General features: G+C 31.5%; 1 protein-coding gene across 1 annotated transcript in view; it reads right to left on the bottom strand.

Annotated features, from left to right (window-relative positions):
• Positions 1-13,028: 13,028 nt before the first annotated feature.
• The window catches only part of LOC141456130 (hemocyte protein-glutamine gamma-glutamyltransferase-like), a 91,117-nt gene continuing 82,048 nt past the window's right edge, over positions 13,029-22,097 (bottom strand). Inside the window, exons 9-15 of the mRNA XM_074131806.1 lie at positions 20,203-20,371; positions 17,996-18,093; positions 17,708-17,874; positions 17,130-17,253; positions 16,692-16,852; positions 15,305-15,441; positions 13,029-13,532 (exon numbers count right to left, since the gene is read on the bottom strand). Of these exons, the coding sequence (XP_073987907.1) occupies positions 13,391-13,532; positions 15,305-15,441; positions 16,692-16,852; positions 17,130-17,253; positions 17,708-17,874; positions 17,996-18,093; positions 20,203-20,371 (998 nt within the window). The 3' untranslated portion in view covers positions 13,029-13,390. The remainder of the gene's footprint in view (positions 13,533-15,304; positions 15,442-16,691; positions 16,853-17,129; positions 17,254-17,707; positions 17,875-17,995; positions 18,094-20,202; positions 20,372-22,097) is intronic.

The following is a 22,097-nucleotide window of genomic DNA, read 5'->3' as shown; positions in this document are numbered from 1 at the left end:
AACCAGGTGAAAGCATTGTGGATCATATTTGTCAGAAACATAGGTCAGGAATGGCACGAAATGTAAAGTTGGGGAAAAATTCAACCATTAACAGTTTCTGCAGGAATTCTTAAGAATTACGAGTTGGCGTAAGTTAAGTTTATTAAGTTATGTATTAAATTATTTATTAGGCATTAGCGTGTTTTTTTTAAAAATTATATTAATTACTTCCTTAACAAAAACGTCCAGTTCAAAAAGTCAAGGACAAGGGCTGATTAAGCGAAGAGGTACACATATCAGCAAGTACCCAACATTTATTTCATAAATCAGTCCGTTATTTCAGCCATTTAGAAATCATTTAGTATTGTTTAGTACTTATTTCATGAGACAGGCCCTTATGTTGGCCATTTTCGTCTATAAAATATTTGTTCATTAAAGTGTAGCACCCATTTAATTATCTTAGATTGATTATAACAGGGGTTTAAGTTCATACTTCGATTAAGCTGATTTGAATTTCACTTTATTTAGTAAATAATAATAATAATAATAATAATAATAAACTTTATTGCTTATAAGGGAATTCCTTGTAGCAAGGAGTAGGGTACAATTTCAAATAACATATAACATAATTTGTTTAAAAACAAAATATAAAATTAATTGAACTCAAATTAGTTATACAAAGCCAATTAAATATCACCAGTCGAAACTAGATTGAACATAATTTTAATATTTTAAATAATAATACAAATACTTTAATTAAATAATATTTAAATCAAATATTTCAATGTTTTAAATTTAATAGCAATTCAATAAACCCAAAATAACCTGTAGTCAATTAAGAGGTTCAGTGAAAAATAGTCTGCCTCAGTCAACCCCTAAACGGAAAATCTAGCCAGAGGGCAGCTCCCAAAGTCAAAAGACACCCCACAACAGCGGCGCCAAGAAGGCAAGATCGTTCGCACCCAACGAATAACCAAAAATTAAAGTAATAAAAAATATGGAACATAAAAATAACTTCATTCGTCGAGCGCGAAGGACCTCAGCCTCATGACGCCCGCAATGCAACAGAAGATGTCATTCAACTTCCGAAGACTGTCCACCTGCAAAACATCAATTAGTGTATTACAATCAACTTCGCCTTGGATATACTTGGATAGGTAATGGCTCCTAACAGGTGCATAAATAGGGCATTTCAAGAGGATGTGTTCTAACGTCTCCAGCTCATGTAGGTTGCAGACAGTGCACAATAATGTGGCATCGATGAAGTAAGAATGACCATTTATATAAAAATGTATTCTCTCAGTCCCGCTTAGTCGTAACTGCAAGATCACCCTAATTTTTTGAATGGGGCCATTTAATTTAAGATAATATTCCCCGGCACCCAGGTTACTAAGACTTTATTTAGTAAAGCTTTAAAAATAAAGGTAATAAAGGTAATAATATGAAAAATTAATGCCAGTTTCAGTCATGATGTATTTTTATTATGCCGAGCTTTCGACCTAGGGACTAGGTCATCTTCACGGCCAATCTCTTCCCACTTCCAACTTCTCCCCACAATGTTATATATATGTAATAAAAAAATATAAATATATCTATTATATTATTATTTATAGATAGTTTCTAATAGAATTGTACATGGAGTGTATAACATGTATTTATTGTATTATGAATATGGTTCATAGAATATTAGGCTTAGGTTTGGGTCTCTAAAGATGCTACAATTAGCAAGTAGTTTACCTTATTTAGTACATAAATTGTGCGATTGGTATTGATAAGATGTATGAAGTTTGTATATGTAAGTACGAATGAGAAGTTTGGGATAGTTTGTAAGAGCACATTTAAGTCTGTAACATCTTGAGTCAAATTACTAGAAAGATGTTAGCTGAATGACTTATAAGGAGTAGTTCAAGGAGTAGTTTTGGCAATCGAGAATCTTTATAAGTGGGTTTATACTGAAAACTGGAACTGAATGTCATCCAGTTCTTATGGCCCAAGGTGAAGTAATGCCTATTTTTACAGGGTACTAGCGAGCATACTTTTTTTATATGTTTCTCCTATTTACCATTAAATGAAATACGAGGCCTGGATCTGCAATCGAACCTAGTACCAGAATACTTCTTAGCTTTGCGGAAGATAGCAGCTCGACTATCTTGGGACCACTTTAATAAGGAGATAGGATTTTGCAATAATAAGACAAGGAATAGTTGTGTTTTTATTAAAGTAAAACTTGTATTGGGCAGGAATGTATTTACTTAGATAATATAATACTTGGATTTGGGTCCAGATGTTGATGCTAAGTAGAAATGTGTGGTTTATTAACAGCATTTTTAAAAATTCGTTCAGGAATAATTTTCTCTTCACCACTGCCCTGACTATGCACCTATTAGTGAAAATGCAAACTCTGAATAAAATTAAAACATAAAAGAGTGCACAATTTGAAGAGATGGGAGGTAGCCACCATATTTGGCGTTGGTTTGCTAAGTCGTGGTCAATTTGAATTACATTGGTTTCAGCAATGTTGTAACATTTTTAAGAGAATTTTTGAGTTACTTTGGATTTTGAATTGTTCCAATAACGCGTTCTAAAATCCTAAAATTTCAATTTTATCAGCTTTTAAGCATGTATAATTTGACTTCTTTTTTTTTTATTAAATAATATGGGCATAAAGATTCATTGGATTGTACTTTCGATAAGGGATGTTCTTGTTCAAAATGGGACGAATTTAACTACTCATGGCTCAATAACATGAGTTAATATTTAAATTTTATTTATGTTAAAATTTAAATTATGTGCCCTTTGTAAATTAATTTAAGACTCTTTTTCAAAGAAGTAACAAAGTAACAAAGAAATTTTGTTATGATTAACTCACTTAGTGAAAAGAGATGTGAAAGGTTGTTAGCATGAATACTCCAGAATGTACCGCTTTCAGAGAAGAGAATTCCCTCAAGATAGGATTAGCGACAGAAATACGGCACAGGAAACCAAATGAACCTTTCTACTAATTAATACACTTAACGTAAATTGTCCCGTTAATCGCGTCTTCTCAACAGTAACACAGTTATCCTGGGTCACGAGAATGCAGGACAGAATTACAAAATAACCTCTTTGTACAAATGTTGCATTTTGTTTATACAAGAAATTTTGAAGTGAAATTAATTTAAACAAATCTGCTTCCAGCTAGCCCCGTTGGATCTTTTTATTTTTAACTGAGTTAAGATTAGCTACTACATCAGAGACTATTTGACTGCAGTGTTTACTTCTTTGCTCTATACCCTTCCGTCTTTCCGGACTTGACGTAAGTAATTGTCCAGCAATTGTGTATTGGGTTTAGAGTAACCTTAACAAATAATTTGTTCCTCATTCAAGTTATCAATTTTTTGTCTAAAGTTTGAGAATATATTAGAGCTCTAAGTTAAGGTAAATAAAATAAGTTGCATAGTAACCGCGGTGAATCGTCCATGGTTCTCAATGGCTATCTCTTTGTAAACACCACTGGGTTTTGATTGTTTGGGTATTAACTATTTCATCAGCGACGATAGAGTCCCTGCGGGTATACCAGTCTAACAATACTTGCTCTGACACTTCCAACAATGCAACAATACTTTAAGAGAGGTTCAGTTGGTGCAATTTTTTAGGTTTAAAAATACTTTTTCTTAGAGGAATTCCCTCATATTTTAATGTTCAAATAATAAGTTCTTGAAAGGCTGATTTTAAAAAAGTGATAACGCACTTCTTCTGACCATCATTCTAACCAAAACCAGTGAATCTTGTAATTTCTAATAGTAAAAAAAATAGCCCCACATTTATTTCTAGCTACTCTGCTTTCTTCATCAAGCTATGACATCAAGTCTTGTGGTCTCCATGATAACAAGGACCAACACTGAGTCTTTAACCTGACGAACCTTCTTGTTCATATGGATTTATCGCCCAACACCTGTTTTTTTGGGGAGCAGATAAGGTTTGCAACTATTCGTTGCGAATGACCATCTTCCCGTTGTTCAATTTATTGGAATGTAATTCATTAAAGAAATCCTTATATTTCCTGTAATGCTCTTTCGCATATCTTGCCAAATACCACTCTATTCCACAGATCTCAACAATCTTCGCAATGTTTCTCTTTCCCGTCCAAGACACCGAAAGTTAGACGAAATGCTCGCCTAAAAAAAGACAGACATTACTTTACTTTCAACCATATTCTGATCCATAAGCCAGGACTGGCCTAACCAGAGTTTTACATAAACTGGCTTTTGTTTCTGTAGTAATTAAATTTGTCTTAAAATGTTCAGTTGTACCATAACGTCCTAGCTTCTAATTACGGCCTAGATTCACTTTTCAAACACTCGGAAGGAGTTAAAACACAATTATTACTTAAGAAGAATAATAATTACTACTTGGGAGCGGGTATTTTTACTGTTACTAACTAGGAACAGACATTGGCTCCTTGAACGTGAAGGTTCGAATCTTGTACAATCTTTAAGTGTAATTCTATAACTGATTGTAAACAACTGTTTGCGTGTGAGTATGCTCAATCCTTAGACAAAGCACCATCAACTGTTTCGGCCCTAAGTAAGAACAAGTTGGCTTGAACAATGGATTCAAAGCCAGTGATATTGCTTTACGTACATTGTAATTCACTTTGTTTTTGTGTTCTAAGATAGAGTTCTAGGATATTTGAGAAGTGTGTATTTTTTCTTGTATTTATTTATTTTTTTTAAAATCTTTTATTGTAATTTACCGCTGCAACAGTTGTTGCAACAAGCAAATTTGGTAAAAGAAAAAAGAAATAGAAGAAAATCATGAGTGGAGAAGGCACCCAGTAACGTGCTTTGCTCTCACGATAAGAGAAGATCACGAGGCCATCTTCTCTTCAATCTCCATAGAGGATTACCTGGTAATGTGGAGGAAGATAGGTGTTCTATGAGAGGGTTAGGATGAGCTGCTGTAGAGGAATGAAATTTGAGAAAACGAGTGTTAGCAGGATCTGTAATGAAAGGGATTTTGAGGTCATTATGGATAGTGAGGTTAGATACATAGTTAAGAAGTTTTCGAAATATTTTTGACTGTAATTCCTGGAGGCGTAGTGAGTTGAAACGCTCAGTCGATCCCCATACTTCGATGCCGTATGTCCAAATAGGTCGCAGTAACAGTAATTATAAGAGTCTTTTGTTATCTAGGTTAAGTTTCGAACGTTTGTCAAGTAGTCTGGCGAAAAGTTTGTAGCGTTGGTTAATTTCTTGTCTTTTTAAAACTTATTTTTTGTCTGTTTGTTTTTTTTTAAAAAAAAAAAAATAAAGAATAATTGAAAGAATTTTAATTAGTTGAACATATAAAAATTGTACTAAAATTTAACCGTTTTAATAAAATACTTGGCTATGTAGTAAAAAGCATAATGTTGAAATGTAATTACTTAAGAAGGCAGTGGTTATTATGAAGAATACAGTTTGGGGGGTTGGAGAGTTGGCTGGTGAGGGGCCGCGGGAGTTTACTGAACGTAGAAACAACAGAATAATAGCTAGGTTATTAAATATGAATCTGCTCTGGTTGGAACAACTATAGAGAAGAAAACAGAGAACGATTAAGGTCTCTGGTTGTTCTCTGTGTCCACATCATTGCTGTCCGCTCCCTTACACTCTTTTTACCCCCGTTTAAACTCTCAGTCTATATCCTTTTTATTTCCACTTTAAATCAGAGTTTTATAATTAAAAAAGAAACACTGCTGGTTTCATCTTCCGCTATATGTCTGTTGATAGTGTTATCATAATTCTTTTATAAATTTGAACTTGAGCTTTTATTTTACAAGTTTTATTGTTTCAAAAAATTATAGAGCGGAATCAAGTCTAGAAGAAAGTAATAAGGACTTGCTGTTCTAACTAGAAAAAGAACGGGTAATCGTAAGGTTTAGCAAGTCCAGAAATCTTCCTCGCACTTTGTAGCTGAAGAGAATTAGGAGTTTCTAGAACTCTATCCACTTGGACAAAGGATCTTGAATGAAATCTTTCTCAGCAGATTGCGAAGTAGCCCCAACATCGTACACATTGATTGAAAAACTAGAAGATCTCTCTCTAGTTTATGATATACAAAATTATCAGATACAATTTAATTGAACTGAGCGATAATCGTTTTGATTGTAGCGGCTGGATTCATCCAATTAACTGAATTGAAGATCCAACTCAGAAGCATCTATCGTTGTTCTGAATGGACACAGAAGAAACAATGTACTGGATATTTACTGATGACAGCAAGGGTAGTAAAAAGAGAGGGTATTGCGTTGTTGACTACAAAAATATAGACAAGATTTATTTCAGTAAATATAGGTTAGGCAATGTCTGCAGCAACTACCAATCAGAAAAGCTTAAGGTGCTCGATTAACCTAATGAAAGGCGCTTCCAGGCAAAAGTAAATTCACAGCAGACTATGCAATGGAATGAGGAAGAAAGTTAACAATCTGAAAGAAAGGATAGTGGAAGAGTTTCTGGTGTCGGTTAAAGCACAGGTAGGTTTGGAGAGAAATTGCTAGAGGATTGGTAAAGAAGGCGGTGGCAAAGGATAAATAATCTGCCTATCATTTATCAAGGGTCCTTAAAACAGAAATTACTGTTTGCAAACTGAAATTACTCTATAGGCAAATAGAGTTATTGAATGCGTAGAACAATGGTAGAATACACCAAACGGAATGAAAACGTAACATTATTGTCCACTAGTGCAAAACCAAATCAAATTAAGTCTACCCAACAACCCTCAGCCTTAACCCAATTTTTTACCAAACATGAGCCTAACGTTAAATATTTTCATAGGTTGCACTTCAACCCTCTACAGTACCTGCATCTAAAATACCGTACAGGATATATTCCATTGAATAGAATCCAGGTGAATTAGTACAGCATCTGACTTAACTTAATAGTCTAATATATTAAGCATCAGTAGTTAACTTGAAATAGTAATTTTAATATATCACTCAGCGAACAGTTTTAGCTCTAAGGTTACTACCAAAGGGGATAAAAAAAAAGGTCTAATTCATGCAAATGGGCGAATCGTATCACTGTTGCTATTATATCAATGGGCAAGCAAACGTTCTTGGTTGTAATCAAAATATCAAGCAACGCAACTCCACGCTAACAGTCGGCTAATCTCCACTCACCTAATGGATATCGCTGTCTTAATGAAGAGTCATTAATGTAATCACATTCACGGGCAAATACCCTAACTTAATATCATCGCTTGTTTGCTTCTGAGCAGTGAGACCGAATTGCGTTAGAACAATCTTAAATTACTATATTAAGTTTTTAATCATTAAAAGTTATGGCATATAAAATGTAATTTATTATTCAATTTCGATTTCATTTTTAACAATGTATTCCTCAGAAAAGAAATAATAATAAAACTTGGATATCTTTCATTGGAAGCACAATGTCGTCTATTGGCGCATTGGATGTTTTACTTACACAGGATCCTTTCATTTTAAGAAAAGAAAAGAAAAACATTATGAGCAAACTGATAAATAAGTTCCTATCAGAGGGCATAGATAAGGTTTTGAAAAGTAAATTTAATGTACTTTACAGACATGTATCTAATTTAGGAAACAGCGAATTGTATTTGGATTTAGGTTGCAATGTAATAAAACTTAGGGTGATTTCTCAAATACGTCTTTGCAGAATAAAATGCACGAAATTTTATTTAAACGGATCCACATATATATTTGACTGTAATGATATTTGCTTAATTTGCTCCTGTTCTTGTGAAGATTCACTAATGCATTTTCTTTTCCAATGTAAAACTCTCCAACAGCTCAGATCTTACTTCCTTTCAAATATTTTATCAACCAATTTTCATGCTCCAAAAGAAATTTGGTTTGAAAAATTATTATCTATAAATTCTAAAGACCAGGTAAATGCTATATATAATTATTGTAAACAGTCGCTTAGAATAAGAAGTTTTGTTTTGGGAGAATAGTTTCCTTTTGTTTATGTTGATTTATCTGCTCATAAGTGCTTTATTTTGAACTTAATATTTTAATTGCAAGAATGTCTGTTTTGGTTCTCATATTTCAAGATATAGGTATGTAGTTATTTTTTAAGAAGTTTTATTACTCTTATTTTATTTTATTTCTTTTGTATCATTTATTTTATTTTATTTTTATATTTTGTCTTTAATACTATTATAATTACTTATGTACTTTTATGGCTGATTCACTTGCTCAAAAGCGTATGTAAGCTTAATAGCAATAAATAAATAAATAAATAAATAAAATAACAATATATTGTCAGTATGTTTTAACTAAACTCTTTCTAATTGTAAAACTATTTCCATCCAACATTCTCTTGTAGCAGTCATTAGGAAAACTTCTTCTTTTGATGTCGAATCCTGATGTACGTATAACTTAAGCAATAAAGCTTAATATAATATATTACTATAATTTGCATTGAGATATTGCTAAATAGAATCAGAGCTGAACACTGAAACCTTGAGTCTCATTGCATTTTATCAAAACTTGGCAGTGATAACCACACTAGGTATTACGTGAAGTTGTTTTTTTTTTTTAACCATTAAAAGAATACTAAGTAGAAGAAGTGATAGTTTGCCGGGAAGTTATAAAAGTGATGAATCTTTTGTTAAAGATAATTCACTACATTTAATAATGCAGGAGAATTATTTAAAAGGAAATTTAAATGTTTAGCAACTAATATATTCTTTAAACAAAACATTTAGTAATATAAACAAAATAAATACACAGAAAATAGAATTAAGGGGATATATATGAAAGTGAAGGGTTAGGACAAGAAGCACGTGTAAAGAAAGCATTAGAACTTTGTATTCAACTCGGGTCTAGTACTACGTTTAACATCCGCTTATAAGCCAGCAAACAAAAGTAAATTTCTTCACCCTAACCTCCCCCCATTCCACTCGTGGAGAATCAATTTTTTCGCCGAACGTTCTCATGGTTAAGTGGCGACAAAAAGTCTCAACTCTGGAAGTAGAAAAAACATTTATATCTAAAAATGCAATAACATGCAAATACAGTGCATTCTCAATGGATAGTAGAAGTTGAAAGTGCACACATATTTCTTGAAAAAAGATTTTCCAGCACCGCAGAGACGTAGGTAAGAAGGTAGCGGGTAGCAACTGGAAGATTGTGTAGTACTCTCTCCATACGGAGGCAGTGCACTTCAGCTGCTCAGACTCTCTTGTATTCTTAGAATTGGATTACGGAAGAAGACCGTCGGGACAAACGAAGCATGCTCGTAAGCACGCTCAAGTCGACTGCCTGAAGTCTATTCTCCACCAATAAGCTCTATCAGTTCATAATAAATGTTTATTATATAATTCTTCAACCTGAACATTCATCATTATTGTATTCTTATTACGATTTATCAATAAATTATTATATAAATCCCATTAATAAATTAAATACTTCAAAATAAATTAAAGAGCTTTGTACGGCTAAATAAGAAATGTACAAAAGGATATTAATCTTTCATTCTAAAGATTTAATATCTTAGAAATACCGTACGTATTATCCTTACTTTTTGCTCCTGATTTCTTCAAAAGCTGTAAGAGTAATGTCTGTAAAAACTCAAGATCCTGCTATATATAAAAAACTGCACTACTACGGGGTATTCGGTATCTATGCGTTTTTTAGAATAACACCCAGACCTGATGTGGCGTTAGCTAAGTTAGTGGCTTCATATCTTTTGATTGAAAGAGATTAAATAATCACATTTCATTTCGTTTGGTATTTACTGTCGCGTTTATTTCTTTTGAATAATATCGTCAGCAGGATACCCACTTTATTTCCTTTGTACTTCAAAAGAAATTTACCCTGGAACCGTAACCTTTTTGTGGTTGAACCATTCTTCGTTGCTGATCATAGTGAAGAGAATTGAAAAATCCTAAATTGTGCTCGTAAATTTTAAGGAAGAAAGAAATTAGATGCGAGAACTAGACCACAGAGTTTATTTATTTCCAAAGAACTAACCCAGCCAGAGTAAAAAATAAAAAATAAATAAATAATTTGAATGAAAAAAAAAGGAATTATAATTGACTAATCTGATTTGAAATGATGTATAATGAGCAGCTATGTTCCAGAGGTAGTTTAGAAAAGAAGTTTATTTTATATTGCTAATCTTGAGCAGTCATGCTTATCATCACCCATTTGATTTACTGCCATGCTTACGATCCACACTGGACTTCATAAGGACTGCCAATATAACCGAACTATTGTACGAGTATGTTGAGAATATTGAGCATAAATAAACATGGCAGGGTTGATAAATATTATGATTTGAGAATACTGGCTAAGCATTGGTGCAGTACTGTAAACCAACCTGGGCGTACAGATACTCGCAAGTTATTCTAATAGAGAATTCTATCATTAAATCTATTCCCACATTATATTTTTCTTTAAACTACCCTCAAATAAGTTCATTTTCCAGTTTGTCCTATGTTTGTCATTCATGTTTTTGTATTAAAAGAAATTCCCAACATCTAATTTACTCTTTTGTTAAACTGAACACTAATTATTCTATTGTATCTGTCCGATCTCTTTATAGTCATTACCAAAATTCCCGTGTAAGTCCTGTTATATTTGTACATATATATTATACACCTGTTCTCCAGTTCTAGCTCTTAGTTTTCTGTAACACAACCAACCCGCATAGCCACGTAAGTTTCAATAACAATAAAAAAATTATTGCATTATATTTATTTTTTTATTACTGAGTTTCAATTCTCTAAATTGTTTGTATTGTTTTATTTGTAATATACAGGCCCTGAAGAAGGCAATATATTTGTCGAAACTTTGGCAAAAAGATGAGTTGTTGTTTTTTATTTGGATCGATTCCTCGCCAATTTGAATCCTTAATTTAATAGTTTGTTTATTTAGTTCCTATTTATTTATTTTTATTTTTTTGAGGCATGTCAACATTGGAGATGATTGGCGCCCGGAGCTTTATACAGTGCACCACCGACCTCCGGACAGTGTTCTCTCTCTCCTTACAGACAATTCTGTCCATCAACGGATAGTGAGCTGTAAGAAGCTCCTAGGAAGAGGAAATCTTAGGGCCTGGACCTATTTATTTTTCTTTTCTTCATTTGCAGTATCTATATTATTCTGTATTATCATTTTTTTGTTTTCTACTTATGTTTCAGTTTACTTTTTCTGTTTTACAAAAAAAAAAAAAAAGGCTTTGAACTCACTATTTTTCCTTTCTGGATTGTCGAGTGTTGACCTTTGGGAACATTTTTAACAGGCCTCAAAATTGTACATTATGCTTTTTAAATTAACGCACCAAACTGTTAGTAGGGTAAATTATGTAATCAAACTGATTACATTATGTTTGTAGAGTATTTACACCTTTCAATTCACGTGCTATTTATGAAAAGATCTATACAGAGGCAGCATAAAGAGATTCAGGAATCAGTTGACTTCTAACTATGTAACCTAGTTAAATTGAATCTAATTTTGTAAAATGACGATACAGTCAGAAACGCTTAGAAAGTATCATTTTGAGGGAACCATTTCAAACAATACTGGACCTAAGTCACTAGGAAGGTGTCTGTGAATGGTTTCCAAAAGCACCCAAGTTCTTTTGAGAACCAAAGGAATTAGTCACAATAAAGGAATATTAATTAATTTAAGGTTTACTAGACCAAAAATATATATATTTTTAAATCAATGTTACAAAATATTAGTCTCCAATAAGTATAGTAGTAATAGCTTTTAATAATAAAATAGCTGAATTGCAGATTTATATTGTAACATAGCGTGCATTGATAAAACATGTTGGCTTTAAAATAATAAACAGCAAAGTATTTTACTTTCTTTTTCTTTTTTTTAATTAAAGTTGGATAAAAAAAGACAGTCAAACATTTTAGAGAGATGTACACAGGAGAATGTCGTTAACCAAATGATAGATTATGGAAATTATTTAACGTATATGTTGGAAATTCCCTCAAGAGCGAATTTAAGTCATCTCAGGGAACTGCAATTATAAACCTAAGAAAATTGGTTACATTTAATGTATTTAAATTAATTAATATTACTTAACATTACTCACAATATCTAAAACAATTAATTTAAGTACTTCCTTAAATAAACCCTTCCAGCACACTAAGTGCAATCCTCTTTAGTTTCCCTAAGCTGGTTGGATAATAAGATGAAAATTAGGAAATAAATATTCAAAATTAAAAAGAATAACACTTTCTACAATATCCATGGGTTTGAAATATAGATAGAAATATAAATGTGAAATATTCAACAATATTAAATTTTGTTTTGAAAATATTTACTATAAATTCATATCTTTTCCTTTTTCCTCCATATCTCAGCTTCTTTTCTTCAATTCTGATTAGTTTCAGATTTATTTTTGGGGTCTAGTTAATTCCAAGTTTGCAACATTGTATTAGATGCTGCCAAACCATTTGAAGTTAGAGCGAAATCCAATGTCTCTTTACGAGTACTTTTGCGCGTCCAAAAGTTTAAATTTTTGTTGATAAAGAAAAAAAGAGACGGCTCATATAGCATGAAATTCAGCAATATTAAATTATCCGTTTCCTGCAACAAAATATTTTGAAAGAACAAAAAACAATTGTAGCGATATATTGAATAATTGGAAAGATTTTCTCTAATAAAAACGGCTCGTTTGATCAAATTTTCCCTTTGATAATGGAATAAAAATAACTAAAATGTCAATCTGCATTTATCTTTCTGGTTCAAAATCTTTTAATTTCGTTAAAAATTCAATTCTAAAAATGCCCTCATAGTTCATTAATATTAACACTCTCAGATAGCTGACAATATCAACAATTAATTACTGTTTTTTGATTTCTTCTTTTTTTTTTTTAGCGGAAGTGGTAATTTATTCATTTAAAAGCTTATTACAACTAAAAGAAAATTAGCTTTTATAGTTTTAAAAGTTGATTGGAAATAGAATTACAAATACAATTATATATTATAATATAAAGGTAACTATTATACTAAAAATATTTACAACTAAATATAATTTTAGAGTTATAATTAGAATATTAATTAACAGCTTTAATTTTATTGGAGGCATTGTTTTTGGATCTAATTTTACAGTTCACTTTGTCACATCAATCTAGTTGAAATAAAGGCAGCAACGTTAATTAATACAAAATGATGGTAACAAGTCTTTTGTAAAACACAATGTGAGAATCACTTTCTGACCTTTATTAAATTTTAAATAAATGATTTTATAATAAATAGAGTAATAATTTAATTTTTTTCTAGTATATTTTTTTGCCTTGAAGACGATGAGCATGATTTTATTATGAAGTGCGCATACAAGTTTACCCTAAATTTTATCAATATATTTGAAGAGTTGAGGTGACCAGATGACAGTTTTTGTAAATGCAAATCCACAGTTTGTTGATTTGGTGTTTCACACATTGTTGATTAGTTGTTTACCATTACTGTAGCAGAACCAATTACATCAACTAGTTGTTTCGATGTGAATGTTGCAACTATTTTTGTTTCTCCAGGCCTTCTTGGGTGGAAACTTTCTGTGTACGAATACACTTCGCCAGGGCTTATGTCTCTGAAATTCAGAAAAATATAAGTACATAAATTTAGGATTTCTCATTTTTAATTTTTATATTGAATAAAATATCAATGGAAGGAAACGATATAATTTTACACCCGAAGAAGTATTAAAGTATATTAAAACAAGTGATGCTACTGCGAAATTGCGATCAGTTGCTACTGATCAACTTTGGCCATAATTTTCACGTTTCAGTTCTATACTATTTCATTAAGTGCGCTTTCGGATTGATCAATGCTTCGAAAAAGATTTTTGATTTGAGTAAAACTGAAAATTGATGACCCAAAAAAAATTATGTTATAGCAGACAAATTTTAAACAGGTGATTAAATCAATTTCTTCCGCGAAGTGAAGGTATAACAACATGCCATCAAAAAGCTGTTTTGGAAACGTCCTTGTTCCCGCAAAAGAAGATCAATTTTATGGTTCTTAATTATTTTACCAAAGAAAAATAAAATTAACAAAACCTTTTTTTAATTATTTTTGTTTTGTACAAACAATACACACCTATTAGCAATGTCTAGTAAAATTAACAGACGAAAGATTTAGAGATAACTATTAAAACATAATTTATAATTAAATGAAGATTGGTTTTTTTTTTTTTGTGATGAAGGTGTAAATTAGCACAACTGTTCTGAACAACCTTTTTCAAAGATTTTGTTCTGCATTGTTGTGAACAACATGGTTTTTCTAACAATACATTTACAGCTTTCATTAAATAAAAAGTACGCAATCATTGTAATGGACTTTAAATGGACCAAATAAATTGTTCACCTTGGGCGATGAACAATGTTTAGAATGCAAAAATAAATTTATTTTTCCCCACGTAAATAATTTTTGAAAAATTGCCTCTCTTTTTATATAATAATGTATATTATGTACACAAATATTAAAAGATTGCCTAATGTTACGGTAACTCATTAAAAAAAAATTTTCAGTACTTTTATTTGAGAGTTATTTAATTTTTGAAAACAAAAATATTATTTTTCTGTTCCGGAACTTGGATAAATGCCATCACGAATAACCCACGCACAACATTTTAAAAATACTTTATCAGAGACAATTTTTTAGGAGGAGTGGGATTTCTTTTTTTTTACAAATTTAATGACAAAGTTAATTTGTATTGTTGTGGTATCACCTCATCCCCTGCCAAATATTTGTAAGAACAGTCTTAAATTCTAAGCTAATTTTTTTTGTTTGGCTTAAAAACTCTTAGTTGCGAACAGTATGAAAAATAAAACGCTTGATTTTTAAAGGGAAGAACAATAATGTTATAATATTAGTCTGCAATAGGGAAGAGATTAGCAGAGTAGTTAAGTATACTGGATTCCATAGCGGAGATCACGGGTTCGAATCCAGCAGCTGGCCCTTAGATTTTCTTTCTATGAGACTTTCACCGGTGAGGGACAGTGCAGTCGGTAAATAGAGAAAACAAGATCTCTCAGGGCTCTTATGGCGTCCAGCAGACCTATTAAGTACAAGATTATTTTTCTGTACACTGTATTTATGTTTTTACTCATCATTGTGGTGCGACCCTTCCTTACTTAAATAACGGTGAATTTATGCTCAAATAAAAGCTCCTCATCACTGTTCTATGCTAAAAAATTATAGCTAAATCATCCTTTATGCTATTTTAAAAACAATTCAATTTTTCAAGTATATTAATATCTGTGAGGAGAAAAACTTATAGAAATAATTCTGTTTAATACTTTTCTTTCCACTTACGTTAAAAATACAAATTTCAATATAATAAAAAAAAAAAATACTTGCCTACACTTAATAACTTTGGGCCATTGTAAACCTGGGCCTTCTATGCTTAGTTTACAATGTGTAAGTTCGCGGCCTATAGTGTTTGTAAAGGAGAAAGTGGCAGTACACCCTTGGCCAACTCGACGTTCACCCCTTATCTAGAACAATATATACATATTTAATGTTTATATATGCAAATTATATATATGTATGGCAAATTATTTGGCTGTGTGGCGAAAGCCAATGCCAACAAAACACATTAAAAAACAATAAATAAATGCATACATTAATTACAAATTTTTAAATTAATGTAATATTATATAATATAGATATTTAGTAGCTTATAATGTCAGAATTTAGGAAGTAAAAAAAAAAAGTGTTTATTAAAAAAACTTCTCAGACGCTGATGGAGCTGTTATTTTATCTGACTTCTGGTTGTTCTTCAAACAGTAATTTTCAAATGTGAACCCATGTAATTTTAGCATTTGTCTCACTAGGACAATAAATTTGTATTTTCCCGTTGAAGCGCCACATTCAAATTCAATTAAATTCGGAATTTATTTCAATGTATTCAGGAAGAAACAATCTGCTTGGCGTTTAGCACTACTTCGTGGAAGGCTTTAAAAGAGTAGGGAAGTGAAGTACATATTTCCAACCAATTCTTTTTGGTAGATACAAAATAATGGTGCTCACGTCTAAAAAAATAATACGTGTCCCAATATTTTGCTAACAGGTAAAGCAGATTGTTTGGGAGATGTTTGTTTCTTCAAGACTTCCCTACTGGTTCGAGGTTAAGTGAAAACTGATGTTTTCAATAGCTAATTAAGAATCACTACAGAACTCTACTGTAGAGTCATCTTCTTCCCAATCCCATTTCCGTAATATTTTCTTAAAGCCAAACTATGTTCAAAGGCTTTATTGATTCCCAGAAGGCGTTATTACCAACGTATGAATCATCAAGTTCTTCAAGTGAGATCCATCCCATTTTTTGCTACTTTGTGGAAGGCTCAATCTCTTCTTTTGCTGGAGTAAGTGGGATAAATTTACTTAACTTCATTTTCCCACGCCTATCTTTTTCCAAATATTAACAAAGAAGCGAAACCTCCTCCATTTCAAAAGATATCACTGTCGTTACACGAAATTATTGCAAGAAGATTTGCACAGAAAATCTCTTCTAACCTTTTTGGTAAGCTCTGAAAGAAACTTTACCTCTATAACAACTTAGTAAATATTTCGTACGAAAGCAGTGCCCTTTAGACTGATTGCTAGGTCATCCGCCTTTAGTGCTTTGAATCACAGATTTGATTTCCTTGAGAACAAAGATGAACTCGCCTAGCTGTGAGCATCACTAAAAGTAAAAGTGAATTGTAAATTTCGCAAAATATAGTAGAAAAAATGTGTTTTGTACCTCAACATTCATGTGCGGTTTCAGCAAAGGAAAATCATCTTCTTCAGACCATGTTTGTCTAGTTTCCAAAACTGAAGCAATCGCATGTATCTTTATCAAGGAATGGTCTACCAGTTTATCTGCATAATCCACCGGACTGACACGTAATCTTAAAGTTTCCTCTGTATAACAAGTATTAATATAATAATATTTTTGTATTAATATTATTGTTATTATTATTATTAAGATGTAGTGTTGTACGTGAGCGAACTAGGATCAAGTCTGGAGTGGGCATTTAAATATATAATACAGCTTAATTGGAAGAAAGCGGACGGAATAAAGTAGTTAACTTTATATCGATAACAAAATGTCCATAACGAAAACATCGATAAGGCAATTTTTTAAATTGCCAATAATATTGTGCACTACAGGTAGATAGGATATTTTTACAATACATACTTCCATGTGGTTGAATTTTAAATTGACCATGTGCTCTTTTCAGCCTGTGAACTGTAGCTCCAGTGTAGAATACTGAGCTGGCGGTCAGTATGGCGTCTATGTTTCGTTCTTTAGCCGATCTATTCTATAACGAATATTGTAAAAAAAAAAGAAGTTATTCTTGGAAAAATTAATAATGGAGAATTGGATATTCATAACATCTTTGCTCTAATTTTGGAACCGGTTATTTAATATTTTTACTAATAAGTAATGTTTTTTAACATTTTTATTTGGATAATAGAATTTCTAAATTTCTATTATTTAATGGATAATGAGAAATGTTAAATACATAACTTAATTGAATTAAATTCTTAAAAATAAATATTTTCTTGTACTTGAAGGGTTCACAGGGAACAATACAGACTTTTCAATAAGAAAATATTTTTCTCTTTTATTTTCTGTCTAAACCCAGAAATGATTAAAAAGAATTGGTATATGGTCTCCTTGATAGCAAAAACATATTTTTAGAAAAATTATCTCTCTCACTTAATTATCTAATTAAGTAACTGTTATCACAAAAATGTTTTTAAACAGCCTACCTCAATATTAACTACAATACTGAATTCCTGGCCGAAATTTTTGGAATCAATCTCAACTAAATCAAAACCAACATCTTGCTGAGCCACTGTCGGAAAATTGTACATTTTTTGAGCTTTATCGACGCCTTTGACGGCATTGAATACTGCCATTCTTTCCTCCCTAGATCCTACAACACAAGTATTTACAAACGATAAATAATTTTAGAAGTGAAGAAGCATTTTCCCCTAACCAGTTTAAACAATAGATACACCAAATAAACAACGATCAGAATTAACTGAAATTCTCACCTTCTGGATTCTTGTAGAAATATGTTACATCCCAAACATCAGCATCTCCTATGTCATCGTCTAAACCAACTCTTTTAGTAACAATCTTTCTTCCGACGCTGAAAATTTTATAATAATTATTAATAAATTTTAATATTTTAAATGTATATTATATTTATGTGCAAATGCAATGAAATTCAATAATAATAATTACAGTAATTAATTTATTTATTGCTTTGAAGTATATTACGCCTTATAAGCAAGGAGTTGTGTTTTAATTCTAGCAATTCACGTTGTTGAGATAATAACATTTCGGAAGACAAACCATATAGGAGCTTTCTTAAGTTAATGATACATTAACTTAAACATGATTTGCTTTTATTTAAACACTTGCTAGTACGTATATAAGAATATATAGTTCAGTTGGGATTCATTTTCAATATTTAATAGGTTACCTAAATAGACATGTTCGCGTTGTATTTTAAAATGTACTAAATTAAATATCTATCTCTGTACAATGAAAATTTTGAACATTGAAAAATAAAATGGTAAAGATCATCATTTAAATCTAGAGAGCGCAATGAACAAATATTATCCAGATTACATTGATGTTTTTCATTTTTAATGATAATTCTATAAAATTTTCAACCCATTAAACGCATTTGAGCTATCAGTCTAATTTTTTCAATGTTGGAGTTAAATGAAAGAATATTTTCTATTGAACTGAAAGAACAAATACTTCTATAAAAGAGACTAAAAGAAGAATTATAAACGAAATTAATATCCTTGCTAAATATATGATTATCAAAAGCTTGAATTATGTCATTTAAATAATACAAAAAAATGAGATACATTACTGTTTAACAATAAATGGTCATAACCTATGATAGATAGTTCAGATTTAGAGTGAGAGAACCAGTTAAAAGGAAGAACCATTTTTTTTTCAATTTCAATTAATCTGTTTAAACATTTCTTGGGTAAAATCTGTCTTCCAACATATTTTGTAGAGAGCAATACCAACCTAGCTTTCTTTTAAACACTTTCAACTTAGTATGCCTTGACTAGTTTCAAATCTGATATTTGTAGGAGTTTGTAGCGGTAAGAGTAAAACTGCCTTAAAGAAAAATATCTGCAGAACAGCCGTGGACTCATATAGAAGACACTTAGCTTCCCAAATCACAGAATGTGTGGCTTTCAAGAGTCCTAAAACTGAAGAATTGACTGCTCTAAATTTAGAAAGATGATATTTTGCAGCAGTTCCAAACTAGCCAGTGGAAGAAAATGGTACGCCCAGGTACGTGTAATTATTACCGACTAATATTTTGGAATTATTAAATAAAAACTCTTTCAGCTTGGGTAAAAGTCCTCCCTTATGAAACAACATGATTACCGTTTTACTGATGTTTACTTTTAAAGAATTAATATTTCAGTATTCATTAAGTATATTTAAATTCTAATGAGTTTCCAACCAACCAGATCGTAGACAGAAGAACGGTATCGTCTACATATAAAATAATACAGAGATCCGTCACAGAATTAATATTTATTCCTCTGGCTCCTCTAGCAACAAAGAAATCAACAAAATCTGAAATAAAAATTGCAAAAAGCAGGTGGTTTAAAATTTCTCCCTGAAGAACCCACTCATTTCATTGGATTGTTCATTTCCTTGAGAAAATACCATAAGGACAATAAATTCACACATTTTCATCAAGAGACGTAATATTTTTTCCACAGATACCTAAGGCGTACAGCTTATGAAACAATTTCTTGTGGACAACGAGGTCGAAGGCTCGTTTAAAATCTATGCAAGTGTATTTTTCCCAAATTGTAAATTTATTACTGATGAAAGTGTAAATATTGCATCACGACGGCCTCTCCCATTCCGAAAACCCATTTGTTCTTCTGGAATAAGGTTTCTCTGCTCTACCCATTCTATAAATAATAAAAGTGAAAATTTTTGAATTAGAATTCAAAATGGCTATAGCCCTGTTATTTTCATGAAGAGTTGGGTCACCTTTCTTGAAAAGTAATTTTGAACGAACTTTATGCCAACTAGAGGGATATTGTTCCTCCTGCCAAATCTTATTAAATAAATTTAACAAATAGTGAGTCCACGATGCTGGCAAATATTAAAAATATTAATTGGGAATATGGTCAGACCTAACACCTTTATTAATTTTCAATAATTACAGTAATTTACTTTCAAATTCAGCGACAAAAATACTTACTGGTATTGGTTCATCTTCAACCTGGTGAATCCCCAAGAAGAACTAGGGTCTTCTTTAAAATGGCACACGTCAGCATTCACCTCAGAGAACACAAAGGGAGTATCGTACGTATAACCAACTTGTCCACTCTTCACTGCCTCCACAGAAGCTGGTCCACATCTCATCATGTCTTTAATTAAAGTTTAAACAATTGGTTATTAATATAATATGCAAATTTGCCCTCAGGCGCCACGGTAGCCGAGCGGGTTAGAGGCGAGACCTGCGACGCTAATATGTATTGTGGTACTGGGTTCGATTCCCGGTCTTAGGCCTTGGATTTTATTTACTGGTTAATAAAAGAAATTTACAGTAAAGTATGTTTGCTAGTCGCCTAATTGGTAGTTGGACGTTAAGCCCCGCCTGAAAAAATAGGCGATTACTTTACTTTACTTTACTTACTTACTTTAATATGCAAATTTGTAGAGAATTGTTAGCATTTATTTTAGTACATACAGAAGGAAGAAAACCAAATCGATCAGATCATTAAGAAAGGTAAGACCACTGGCGTTTGTAGTCGACACAGAGAACTGATTGTCAAGGAAGATAAGTAAAAATAGATTGGAGCAATTAAAGAACGCGTTGAGGCATTTGTGATTTGTAAAAGTACAGAAATTTTAGAGGAACAAATTATTATGTACATTTCTTTAATACAGTATCAATTAGAACCAATCATACATTAAAAAATATATATATATTCCCATATATAGGATAACGTATTTTGACCAAACTCTTCGCTAGATATTTTTCATTAAAAATACATCGCCCTGTTGCAGGGAAAAAAAAAGTAACAAATTACACCAACGAAACAACTGCTGAGTTCCTAAAACGAAGTAATTTATATCACTTAAAACGTTTCTTGGATTTTGATCTTCTAGATAATAGACAAGTCTTAAAGTAAACTGACGTTTCTCTATTTGTCACAAATTGACAAAGACTCTAACCTTCTAGAAACTCCGGCTGTCTCAAGATCTTATATTTTTCATTTTATTGTTTGTCAGATTATTTAGAGCTGGATTAACTAGTGAACAATATTTATCTGCAAGTAACAAATAATAAACAAGGATAGATTGGGAACAGCATTTCATTCTCTTCTATTGCACATTAAATAGTGTGTTTTTCTTTTATTATTTATTTATTTATTTTTTGTAATATACTTTCATGGATTTTTTTTTTTTTCTAATATGGAATAGTAATTAAAACATTTTTGACCAACTTTGCAATCTTAAGATAGATTTTTTAATTTAAAAAAATTTGGAGATATATTTTTCATTTATCTGTATTTCTATGTTCTCATTATTATCTGAATTTAACATATAATTTAGGCGAAAGGATTCTTGATAAGCAAGTGCCCTTTAGAAAGGAATTTCATTCACATTCCATTGCATCTCCAGAACTATTACCTTATTATCTCTAAGAATTACAAACAATGTTCATCCAGTTAGTTTCAAAACTATTCACTTCTTAAAAAGAATGATTGCAATTTATTTTATTCCTTTTTAATCTTCTTTATATTATTCAAAATGATTCATTGAAAATGAATTCATTACAAATTTCCTTCAAATGAAACTTACATTTTTTCCCCTTTAATATTCAATTAGAATGCCACAGACGTACGAGGTGTGTTCAAAAAGTAACGGGAATTTTCGTTTTTTGAAAAAAATATTTATTTATTCATCTACATTAATATTGTCGCCTTCAAAGTAGTCCCCTTCGCATACAATACACTTGTGCCAGCGCTTTTTCCAATCCTCGAAACACTTCTGAAACTCGATCTTTGTGATAGCTTTCAGCTCTTTCATCGATTCGCTTTTAATGCCATCTATGCTTGTAAAACGACGGCCTTTTAATGTTCTCTT

This window comes from Rhodnius prolixus, unplaced genomic scaffold (assembly GCF_049639745.1).
Source record: "Rhodnius prolixus isolate KJV_2025 unplaced genomic scaffold, Rpr scaffold_4, whole genome shotgun sequence".
NCBI lineage: Eukaryota > Metazoa > Arthropoda > Insecta > Hemiptera > Reduviidae > Rhodnius > Rhodnius prolixus.
Note: the sequence above shows the minus strand (reverse complement) of the source record. Positions and strands in the feature narration are given on the sequence as shown.